This window comes from Melozone crissalis, unplaced genomic scaffold, assembly GCF_028551555.1.
Source record: "Melozone crissalis strain CALT ecotype California unplaced genomic scaffold, PUWL_Pcris_2 ptg000081l_1, whole genome shotgun sequence".
Classification (NCBI taxonomy): domain Eukaryota; kingdom Metazoa; phylum Chordata; class Aves; order Passeriformes; family Passerellidae; genus Melozone; species Melozone crissalis.
The window spans coordinates 15892262-15904529 of NW_026535858.1; the positions used below are offsets into that span (position 1 = coordinate 15892262).

At 50.9% G+C, this 12268-nt stretch overlaps 1 protein-coding gene across 2 annotated transcripts in view; it reads left to right on the forward strand.

The window, feature by feature from the left end:
* The window catches only part of EHBP1 (EH domain binding protein 1), a 206711-nt gene extending 196187 nt beyond the window's left edge, over positions 1–10524 (forward strand). For both annotated transcript variants that reach the window (XM_054290233.1, XM_054290234.1), the window contains exons 22-25: positions 1372–1471; positions 2590–2663; positions 9265–9379; positions 9517–10524. In XM_054290233.1, coding sequence (XP_054146208.1) covers positions 1372–1471; positions 2590–2663; positions 9265–9379; positions 9517–9607 — 380 coding nt within the window. In that variant the 3' untranslated portion in view covers positions 9608–10524. The remainder of the gene's footprint in view (positions 1–1371; positions 1472–2589; positions 2664–9264; positions 9380–9516) is intronic.
* The last annotated feature ends 1744 nt before the right edge of the window (positions 10525–12268 follow it).

Genomic DNA, 12268 nt, shown 5'->3' on the forward strand with positions numbered 1-12268 from the left:
ACATGCATGTGGTGAGCATCTGAAGCACTCCCATCCACAACTGAATGCTTTGGTTTAGGGCAAAACAATGGTTTTTTTCTGGTGTCTTTCCAGCTCCATGTGCTAGAAAAGGCTTCTGTGTCACTAGGGATCCTGTAGTTTAAGTTAACAAGGTAGCATCCCCAAGTGTGCAGCACTTCGCATGAGAGATTTCAAACCCCTTTACAAACAGCAAAGAATTAGCTTTTAGCACCCTTGCAGGATCAGGACAGGTGGTTATTCACATATTGCACACAAGGTGCTTAAACTCAGACATCTACCCACACTCTCCCAATGAAGCACTATCAAAGCTGGGAAACAAACTCACATGGCCAAGCTCATGCTCCTTTGCCTTTATTCCAAGTTTATTCCTAGATTCATTCTAACCCTATGAAATGTGTGAGTTTCATAATTCAATGAGGACCATATAGCTTTTGCTCTTCACCTCAGCATGAGGGATGAGAATGGCAGGTTTCCACAGAAGCTCAGCCTCCACAAAGGACTTCCTCCATGTCCCTGAGCTCAGAGAGGGTGGAATTTGGCTGAGCAGCCCTGCTACATGGAAAGCACAGTCAGGAGCCTTCTGGACACTTATCTGCCTTTTGCTCATGGTGCAGGGGTGGTGACAGAGTCTTAGAGAGTCTGGTAGGGTTTAGCACTGCCTGCAGGTAGGCTATGAAGAGTCCTGATCCTGCCTGGGATGGATGGGGGCTGGGGAAAGGGATGCTAGTCCATGCATACACACAGGGAACCCTTGGGTACCTGGATCCCAGGATGATTTGTATTTGTGCAGATACTCCCTTTGGTTGCACGTTGAGGAGAGGAGCAGCTCTTTCCAGCTCATCTGGAAGAGTGGCCATGAGCACAGAAGCTGAGCAGGTGCCCACACCTTAGCCAAGAGTTCAGGATTAGCATCTCTTCTGCAGCTACTTTGATCCCTGCCACATCATCCTGGCTGTGCTGGGTTTGCATGGGTGGAGTGGATCTTGCCTGTGGGGATTGTTTTTGTGTTTGGTGATGACCAGACATCTTTTAGCAGTAAGAGTTGTTCACTAGAAACATTGCAATTGTATAGTTCATTTGGGAGAATTTAAAATACACAGTCCTTTTAAAAGGTATTTATTTAGGGTCATCATGATAAAGAACACTAGAATGTATCCTAGAGGATGGCTGCTTTCAAAGATTTATTTATAAACCAGGCAGGACTTTCCAGTCATATGATATTTTTACCATTTGAGAATGTGCATTGTCGTGCTCAGTGATGCTGGCAACTGATAGTCCAAAACCTGAAATGAAAATATGTACCTCAATTTGTGAAATGCCACAGAAGTAATGAAGTTCTCTTGATTGCAGGAAGAAACACAGAAGAGGAAGAAGCTATGATGCAGGAGTGGTTCATGCTGGTTAATAAGAAGAATGCCTTAATAAGACGAATGAACCAGCTTTCTCTTCTGTAAGTACAGATGAACATATGTATTTACAAAAGGATTATTTACTCTTCAGATAAAAGCAAAACTTTCTTTACTCTCTTCCCATTAGGCTTCAAAAAAAACCCCCTCAAAAGTGAGTAGTGTGGATGTGTTACACATTGAGTAACTTGTTTTTCTCATATTTCAGACTTGAAAATGAGAAGCATGCAATGACACAAGATTAGCCAGAGCTGTGAAAAAAAAAAAAAGAAATATTAAGCACTGTTACATTTTCAAAAGCCCAACAGCAGAATAAAGCTGCATTTTAGAAATGCACAGATAGATTTGGATTGTGCCTCAGATGAGACAGGTGAAGTCTATTCAGAGAGAAGAGCCAAATTTGAGTCACTACTTGCTTTGTAGAAAATCCTCAGTCCCATCTCTGCTGAAGGGATGTCAGTAAATCAGTCACAGTGCAGTGATACCACTGATAGTGCAAAGTAAGGACAAATGAACCTTTTCTCACTGGAATTGTTGAGGAAGTGAGAAGGTGCTGCTCGTTTGTAGAGGCATCCTGCCCCGAGTGCTTCTCTTCCAGTTCTTTCACTTTGATATTTCTTTCCATAATGCCACCTAGTGTAGATGCCTGCATACTTCCCTGGGAAGAGCCTCTGCTCACCTATCTCCTGCTGGGTCTGAACTTGACAGAGGATTTTACCTGCAAAATATTAAGCTTTCTAATCCCTTGTCTAATTTTTATTGTTGGTTAGGGCAGAATATATACAGAATAATTCTTCCAGTGTCATGTTACCTTGGTGAATCGGTTGATGCTGGAATTTGCTCATTAGATCTAGGGGAATATTTTATACTTTGGACATTCCACAACAGCTGTTCCAGAGATGAATATGAAATAATTGCATCCTGTAGCGCAGTGGAGTTAAACTGACAGAATTAAAGCCGGCCTTAGGTGAAATGAAAAGGCCCTGTTACTGAGTAGGCCACCTGAGACAGATTTTAAGTTTGTGTATCATTTGTTTGGAGTAGCTTAAAGTTAAAGAGAAAAGTCAGTTGCGAGTCCTAAAATCAATGTAAGTTAAAGGTGCTTTTAAGTGTTTAATGATTTAGTAATTAACATATTGATGAACATTTGCAACTTGCCTAGGGAAAAAGAACATGACCTAGAAAGGCGCTACGAGCTGCTGAACCGGGAGCTGAGAGCAATGCTGGCTATTGAAGGTAAGAGCAGTGCTGGGGCAAGGGAGGAAGGCTCTCACTGCCAGACAGGTTTGGCACCTGGGAGTGCCAAACGTGGAGGCTCCTCTGAAGCCCAGTGGTAGTGCTGATATTTGCATCACTTCAAGTGATAGCACACAGCAAGTGTGCTGAGGCTGCAATCCCAGTATTAAGTTTTCTTCAGGATTAAAAAAAAAAAAAAAAATTAAAAAATAACCAAGATACGGGACAAGGGAGTATGGTCTTGTTGCAATAAACTTTGAAAACAAAGTGATGAGGAGGTAGAGCATGTGTGTGGGGTTTGCAGGTTTTTGTTGCAGTAGTGCTCTCTTGGTTTTCCTGCGGCATCGTGCTGCTTTTGGTGCCACAGAAATGGAAGGGGTGACCCACAGAAGAGGGCCTCCTCCTTTTAATGTTTCAGACCTGTTCTACAACAGTAACTCACTCAGGGGGAAAAAGTCTCGATGGTTTTGGTGGTAAAACACTAAGTTTGTCAGGTAAATATTTCATCAGGAGCACTGGCAGGATTAGTGAGATCTTTTGCACGGAGTTTCTCCCTTCCCTGTGACTCTCCCCAGTTTAGTCACTTCACCTGAATGGAGGTAACACTCAGGGGAAGATTGACACGGGATAAATGAAACAATTGCACCCCTTCCATAGGGCTTTCCAGTGAATGGTACAATAATCCTTGGGATGATTCATAATAAAAAATAAACATCCAGATAGCTTAAACCATTGCTTGCATTATTTTCTTATTCAAATATCTTAAGTGTTTTCTAATGCTGCACCACTTATACCTCTCAGTCACAAATGCTGCCTTACAGTTCAAAGATGTTTGCTTTAAAGTTAATCCTTTGGGCTCTGTAAAATGGACCTTTTGTCTAATCAATGCAAATTGATTTTGCTATTCTGTATTGACCTCTCAACCCTTTGACTGTCCATGGTAATTTCTTTCTTCACCTGATAAGGTACCTGATCCATAATAAATCAATTCTAATTAGTTTGGAGACTTCACTGGGAGCATAAGTTTGTTGGAAAAAAGCAGCAAGTTTCAGGTAGCTTTTTCCTATCTCTCCATCTGTAGTTATATTTTTTGCATAAGGCTGTCTTCACTATATTCCTGGATAATCCTGGGTCATAAATATATACATTGCTTTCTGCAGAGACAGGCCAGATTAATTTGGAATTGTACTGACGAAATATTTAAAACGTAAAATAATCTGAAACTAGAGAGCAGCTAAGAGATCCTGATTTAAACCTAAACTTTCGATGTTTCATTGCCTCATCTATGTGTACTGCCTTGGAATGTCCTAGCAGCAGCTTTTGAATGTCTAGCAGCTTCTGCCATTTACACATTGTCTGGAACAAAAATGTTTTTTTAATTTCTTTTTGTAAATTCAGAGAGGTATGCCCCAAACTCCAGAAAAGATCTTTTTTTCTCTCTCCCTTGTTTTTTTCTTTTCTTTTTTTTTTCTTTTTTTTTTTTTTAATATGCTACTGGTGATATGGTAAACAGAGGTTTAGGAAGCAAACATAAGTGCCGGAGAAATTTGGTTATTTTGGGGGATTTTTTTTATTTATGCAACAAAGTCCTCATTTAGCATTTTAGCTCTCAACAGGATTATTGGTCTTCTAGAACTTCTAACAGTTACCTGCTTTTACCCAAAAACCATTTTAAAGGAGAAACTCTTCCAGGATTTAAACACCTGTGAAAACTCAAAAGACGCATTTGTGACATCTCGCCTCTCGATGGGCGCATCGGTGTTTTCTGTATTCAGAAGATGCAGAGATGCAGTTTTTGGGAAGCCCTGCTAAAACCACACCATTCCCGGTGTGATTTCTCTGGAGAAGCAGGGGCTGCCCGGACAGCCCAGCACTGTCGGCTCCGAGGCCATTTAGCCAATTGCTAATGAGTGCGTGGGCTCCCTGAAAGAATTGAAAAGGCAGATCCCACTTTACCAGCACCACTTCTGAAACCGAAGCATATGGGCAGGAAAAAAAATACACATATGTATACACACACACACATATGTATATGTAACAGGATGGGAGCGATTTGTTGGTCCGAAAGAAAGGCAGAACACACCAACCCAAACTGGAACTTTAAAAAGGAAAAAGTCTTTGAAAGGTGGTAATTACTGTTTTGGTAAATTGCTCTAACTCTTCCACGCGTGACTTTGCTGTTTAAAAACCTGTCTGCCAATTTACTTAGCTGGTTGATGACAGGGGAAAAAAGGAGCGAGAAGAGCTCTGCGGAAGGTGGGAGCCTGCTGATAGAGGCAGATGAAGGCGGCTCTGCCGTGCCCGTGGCTGGGCAGCGCTGCGGCCGGAGCTGCTGCCCGGTGGGATGCTCAGCGATGTGGAGACGGCGGCTCCTTCCCGGCCGCTCCTCTGCAGGCACCGGGAGCTCAATGGCCTCTTGGAGGGTTGCGGCACTTCACGAGGAGCACATGAATGACCCAGGGTGGTAAAAAAAAAGGCGAACTCCCCCCTTCCCCCACGGAGCCGTAGAGATAAGAAAGGGAGAGTTAGCGCGCTGCCTGCTCCCAGCTAGAGAGGGTTCCTCTTGCGCTGTTCCGAGCGAGAATGGCCGGAACCCCCTCGCTGAGAGGCCAAAGCAAGCGCAGGTAAACGGGGCCCGTCTGCACCGCTGCAGCTCCCGCGTCCCGCCCGGCTCTTGGAGCCAGCTGCTCCTGAGCAGAGGTGCTGCTGGTTTCACTGCAGCTGCAGCACCGGGATGCCTCACTATCAGCTACCTTGCCTCTCGCTCCTTTCTTTTATTTTTTTTTTCAGTGAAGTTTTAATGCCTCCTTAGGAAAGATAAGTTCATTTTTGCACACCTTGGGGTGGTGTGTTCATTTTCTGCCCAAGAAATGGATCTTCATTCGGATTTTGTACATCTTGATTTATTCTTGGCTTATAGTTTGAAGTGGGTGCTCTTCTAAAAGGATTTATGCATAGGTTCACTATTTTTGTAGTTATGGTTTATATGATAAGCTTTTTATATTTAAAATCAATATGTAATCCTGTGGAGGAGCTTATCCTCTAAAACCCCATTTGTAAATCTATTTTAGCTTTGTTACACCGCGCAGCCACAGTATTCCATAGATTGATTAGGTTCAGCAGCAGAATCCTATCAAATGGCCTGCTCTGATGATGATGCAAACTCTTTCAGGATTGCTAGTTGACTGGAACTAAAGATAAGACCTGACTGCAATCCCCCAATGTGCTCTTTACAAAACTAGTGTTAATTTTCATCAAAGTGCCAGGCTTATTTATTATAGTGGCAAGGTTGAAGGTTTTACTACGAGAACTTTCGACCATTTCCATTAAAGCATTTCTATGGGAGCTGGACGTCTGTTTGCTCAAAGTAATTATCAGTTTAAGCAGTGGGGGGAAAAAAAAGACAATATGAAGTCAATGAAGATGAATAATTGAAAACATTTCTACTTCAATGTGAATTTAGCAAACTCTGTCATTTTAAACTGCCCGTCGCGAGTGGTGGCACGGGGGTTTTAGCTTTCAACACTTTTAGCTCATATACAGCCTCAGAGCTTAATCCTATTTTTGTCCAGAGTGTAGCTTTTATAACAGTATTATTCTGAAATCTTCAAATTAATCACAGCCCATATTGTAGCTTCCCAGAGCTGCAGTCAGCCTGGGTAACTATATGTGACAGGTGTTATAGGTAATCCTGGCTTAAAAGGCACAACAGGTAGGAATCAAACTTGAACACAGTTGCTTTTTTAAACATAGGGATGTTTCCCAAAACTGCTGCCCAGCAGTATTTTGTTGGATAAAACAAAATTGCAAGGTAGTCACCTATAAAATGTTATTTAAATACTTAGAGTCAGTTACCCTTTTAAACAATTGCTGCTTGACTCTTTATTTATTCTGGGGGGAGGAAAGGCAGTCTCCTTTCCTAGAAGTGGAAGTAAAATTGCAAGGGAGTAGTTCTTCCAGCAGGTTTTCCCAAGGCATGTTTGAAACATTTATAATAAGTAAATGTGTAAAAAACAACCAAAAAACCCCAAACAAATACACAGTTCTGTTCCATGAAATCCTAAAAGGACATTATTTAATTCACAGGGCTATATGATGAAGCAACAAAACCTGTACCACTTAGGAAGGGACTTAACAGGGGAAAATAGTGAGAGACTGAGCAAAACATTTACTGAAATATTCTGACTTGTTTGCTCTTTCAAAAACTAAAGTTGCTGCTGCAACAAGAACAAGGGATAAACGAACAAACAAACAAAAAGCTTTAAAAACAAGAAGTGAAAACCATCAAAACTGCAAAACAAATGTATAAAGTCCTGGTAGAGGCGATGGATTTCAAATCCTTTTTCATCCAGAGCTCCGTGTGCCCAGATGTGCTGGGGCAGCCCAAGTCCCAGCACGATTCCCCGCTGAAGCCAGGGAAAAGTTAACCTGAAAGTTGGGAACCACGTCTGGGGGGAAGCAAACACCCCTGAAACCCTCTCAAACCCTCTGCCCTGTCTCTTTCTCTCCTTTTCTGTCTGGCTTGCTGCCGCGGCCCTTTTCAGGGCCTTTTCAGTGCTGTCATGCTGAGATCCCATTGCGTGTCAGGGGCTTTATTTGTGGGGCAAAACGCTGCGGTTTGGGGAAGCTCTGGCTGGCAGAGAGGCAGAGCAGGGTGTTTGACAGGGGTTGAAGTGAAGGAGCTTTGCCCAGAAGGAGCAGGAGGGGAAGCAGCAGTGCAAGTCTGGAGACTGCTCCAAGAAGTAGCACCTAAAAGGCTGCTACCCGAATTAAAGCAGCTTTGTGGCAGGAAAAAATGGCTTGGATTACCGGTAACTTTAGCTGCTAACTCCACCTCTAATCTGTGTCCACCTGAAAAAATTATTCCCTTAGCAACGGTGGAGGGGAAAGGACACGTTAAAAAAAAAAAAAAAAAAGGAAATGAGAAAGGAAAAGAAGGAGAACGAGGAAAAGGAGGAGAAAAAGGAGATAAATAAAGAGTCGCGGAAGCTGGGGCAGTGCCCCGGCCGCCGGTGCTGCGGGCAGGGCTCCGGTGCGGCGGGACGCGCTCGCTGCCCGGTGCCCGCCGCCCACGCGTGTGCCGTGGGTTCCCGCTGCCGCTTGTCCCGGGGCTCCTCGTGGGCCCGGGCAGGCGGCGGGGAGGGCGCGATAAAAGCGGTTCCACATTCCTGCCTTTCTGCCGCTCTCCCAACCTTCATTGCATGATGATGCATCTAATTTTTAATTTGTAAATACAAGGCTGAATTCCCTCTAGCACCACTTGCTTTCATAAAGCTTCTGAGCAGTTTGCTGTCTTGAATAAATTTGGCTTTGGAGGGGGGTCAGGGGGATTTGAACCACCGCATTCTTGCGGGGTTTGTGAAGATTCACATGGTAACCGGTGGGGAGCATTGTTCGGCTTATCTGAATAAGCACCAGCCATGTGAGTTTTAACATGATCGCCCAGGGCAATGGAGAGCACGGGTGGGTGGGGGAGAAAGCCAAAAGGACTGCACCCTCTCTCCCCTCGCCTTCGGGAAGCGCGGCCGGAGGAGGAGGACAGCGCCGGGCCGCTGGCGATGGCTTCTCCCGGTGCTTGGGGGTTTTTTTTTGGAGCCGGTGTCCTCTTTCCCTCCCGCTCCTCAATTGTCCTGCTATCTCCCTCATAATCTACTGCTCCTGCTTTTCATTGTTTACCTTCTTAATGAGGGAGGCGGGGAAGGCTGGCGCTTGACTGACAGCGACAAGCCCTCTCGGTCGGGCTGCGGAGCCCGAGGCTGCGGGCGGCCCCGGGGCTGCGCCGGGCCGGGCCGGGCCGGGGGAACGAATCCCTTGGGAATAGCGAGGCTGCCCACCCGCCGGGGCTGGAGGGGCCCCGCCATATTCTGTAGCAAGTGTATTTTTACTTCAAAGTGGGCAATGCTAATTAAGCGATACCTGCCTTTAAAGTTACTGCGGAGCATATGGCGCGCAGTGTGAGATTCCTGCAGCCGCTGGGAGCGGGCGAGGGGCGCGCAGAGAGGAGCCGGGCTGCGGGGAGCGGGCATTCCTCCGGGAGCAACCCCGGCGGACACCGGCGTGGGGAAAACAAAACAAATCTTACACTAAAAAGGAAAAAAGAAAATAAAGGAAATGAACCCCCACCCAAACGGCCCCAAAATCGCTGCTCAGCTCCCCAAGCCAAGGAGGGCCAAACGCCGCCGGGCCGCGCTTGTCCCCGCGGTGGCCTCGCTGGGGAGAGAGGCCGGGGCCGGGCCGGGCTGTGCCAGGCTGCGCTGGGCTCTACCGGGCTGTGCCAGGCTGCGTTGGGCTGTACTGAGCCAGACCGGGCCAGGCCGAGCTGTGCCAGGCTGCGCTGGGCCGTGCCGGGCCGGGCCGAGCTGTGCCAGGCTGCGCTGGGCTGTGCTGAGCCGGGCCGAGCTGTGCCAGGCCGTGCCGTGCCGGGCCGGGCCGAGCTGTGCCAGGCTGCGCTGGGCTGTGCTGAGCCGGGCCGAGCTGTGCCAGGCCGTGCCGGGCCGGGCCGGGCCGCAGCGGGCGCGGGTTCCGTCCGGGTTGGCCGTGGCTGTGCCGGGCGCCGGCGGCCGCCGCTCTCACCGCCGCTCTTGTTGTGCTTCCCCCGCAGACTGGCAGAAGACCGAGGCGCAGAAGAGGCGAGAGCAGCTCTTGCTAGACGAACTCGTTATTCTCGTTAACAAACGGGACGCGCTGGTCAGGGACCTGGACGCCCAGGAGAAGCAGTGAGTCGGGCAGGGGGAAGGGGGTCCCGGCCGGGTCCCCGCGGTGCCCACGGAAAGTTCGGAGCGAGCCCGGGGGCGGGGGAGCTCAGCGGGGCCGGGGCCCGCCCGGGCAGCCCCTCAGCCGCCTCTCTCCGCAGGGCCGAGGAAGAGGACGAGCATTTGGAGAGGACCCTCGAGCAAAACAAAGGCAAGATGGCCAAGAAGGAAGAGAAATGCGTTCTCCAGTGAGCGGCCTTCCCGCGGCGGCAGCGAAATCGCAGCGCGGCTTTCTTACGTTCTTAAAATGCCGACATGAGACTGGGAAAAAAAAAAAAAGAAAAAGATGTTTTGAAAAAAAATTAAACTTTTTTTCCATTTTCTTAGGCCAGATCTAGGCTGCGCCGGGCCCCACTGCGTTGTTTTTTTGTTTTCCATTCAAGCGAACTCGCGTTGTCCCATGATTTCCTTGTGGGCTCAGCTCTCCTTCTGAAAGCGTTGGAAATGGAATCTCCGAGACCCCTGGCGTGCGGGCGATGCCGGAGATGGGCGGAAGGAGGAGAAGAAATAGTCTGTCCTGGTTTCTGGAGCTGGAGGAGGGCTGAGTTTTGAAATAAAAATGTTTTTGTCGTAATAGGATTAGAGAGGGGGATATAGGAAAAAAAAATCATTGGGAATGGTTTCATCTAGTCCTGCCATATGTAATACTTAATAAGCTACCTACATTTTATAGTTAGGTCAGGTCCACCCCAGTTATTATTAAAAATGTGCTGTATTTACCAGTGGTTTATTACATCAGTTTTACATTTCCCCGGGAGTAGAGCCGAGCTGCTCTGGTGCACTCGGGGGGCTTCTCCCCCGGAGCTGGCACCAATCCCTGGGAGCGGCTGCGGGCGGAGCGGGGCAGCCCGGGGCAGAGACCGGCCCGGCCCGGGACAGCGCGGCGCTTCCCACCCGCGGATGGACCGAACCGGGCCGGGCCGGGCCGGGCCTGCTCCGCGTTATTTATTGCGCCCGGCCGCGTTCCCCTCCGCACCCCGCCCCGTCCGTGTGCCCCCAAGCGTGTCCCGCGCTCGCATCGTCCCTTCGTGGAGCTCGTCTCGTTTATTTATTACAACACCGAGTCATATATAAAATTTTCAATAAAACCCGAATCTTTCTTACCGTAACAGCCGCTTTCCTCTTTACCTGGGAAACTCCCTTCACCCTCCCGCCTTGGGTCGGCCGGGAGGGGGCTCGGGGGGCGGGAAGGGCCCGATCCCGGCGGGAGGGGCAGCGGGTTCCGCGCCCCGGGCCGCCCCGGCCGCCGCCGCTTTCCGGCGCAACGAAACGCAGCGCACGGAAAAGTTTTTCGTTTGATTTTAATAAAATGCGACTCGGGGAGGGGGAGGTAAAACTTTTCCCCGCGGGGCCGATGCCGCCCGCCAGCGGCGCGGGGGATGCGCGGCCAAAGCGCGGGCGCGCAAGGCGCGCACCCGGGGGAGCGGAGGGAGCCCCGAGCCTGCGGGGCCGCAACAGCGCCGGCGGCTCCAGGCGCGACCGCGGCCCGCTCCGCGCTGTCCTGCCGCTCTCGCCAAAAGGAGTCCCCCTTTGGGAGCAGGGAAGCGCCCGGGTTTGTGCGAGCGGCCGCCGGTGCCGCGGGATTTACCGGCCTGGGAAACCGGGGGCTGCCCCGGGGCCCGCAAGTGGATTTGGCCCCATGCGAAGTTTGGGGAGATGCGCGGAACACCCCGGCGCCGGGGGGGCTGGGGCAGCGGGCTCCGCCGAGCTCTTCTGCCCTCCCGCAAAAACACAGGAGCTGGGCACGGCAGGAAACGCGCTCCGAGGGTTCCGCGGCTGCGGAGCGCGGCGGAGGCTCGGGAGGGGAGAGGGGCAAAGCCCGCGGCGCTGCTGCCCGGCCGGGAGCTGCTGAGCTCAGTGGGGCTGCCCTGGCGCCAGGGGACCGCGGGCGGGCATCCTCTCCTCCTGGGGAGGCCGGTGTTTGCCTAAAGAGGAAAAAGTAACTCAGTCGCTGGGCTGGGGGCAAAATAAGAGTGTGTGTGTCCCCCGAGTTTCGCCCCCAGCGTGGCACAGCGGCCGCAGGAGGCCCCGGACCGAACCTTTCCCCGGGGTCCCGCAGCCCAGCCCGGCCCTCGCCCGCCCGCGGCTCCCGCCCTGCCGCCGACCTTACCTGGGCACAGCGGGGAGGGCGCCGGCTCCGTCCGGCGGAGCGAGCGGGGACCGGAGTGGCCGGGACCGTCACCAAGGGGGGCGGCGAGCCCCGCGCCCGCCCTGCCCGCAGCCCCGGCCGAGCCTGCGGGGAGGCGCCCGCAATTGGGGATTGGGTAACGGCGGGAGCGGCGGGAGCTCGGTGGGGCACGGATACCCCCGGTGTGGGGGGAGCCTCGGGGGGGCTGCTGCCCGCCAGGACCGGGGCTGCCCCGGCCGGGAAAAGTGATGGGAAGGCGGCGGGGGCGGGGGGAGCGCAGCCCGAGCCAGGAACTGCCCCGTAGGACCGGGGCAAAACGGGGGAGAGGGGCTGGAAGGGGGGAGAACTGTCCCGGCAAACTCTTCCTCCTCCCTCCTCCTGCCTTGGCTTTTTTGTGAATGGGCCGCGGCGCCTTTGTTAGGGGGAAAAGTGCCCGTGTCGCTGACTTTTGCGGGAGAGCGGAGGAGCTTGCTAACCTTCGCTCTGCTCATCGGCTCCCTCCCGCCCGGCTTAGACGGTTCTCTCCTCGCACAGGAAAAATATTTGAAAAGACGGGGAAAAAACTCCAGCAACAACAAAATAAAATGGGGGGGAAAGTCTTCCCCCCGGGAGACCGAGCTCCGATCGGGGCCGGCGGGCAGCGCCTTTGAACATTAGCTCGCTTTCAGCTCCGCTGCAATTAGAGGGAGTTGATTTGGGGAGACCAACAAAAGCCGCGCACCGGA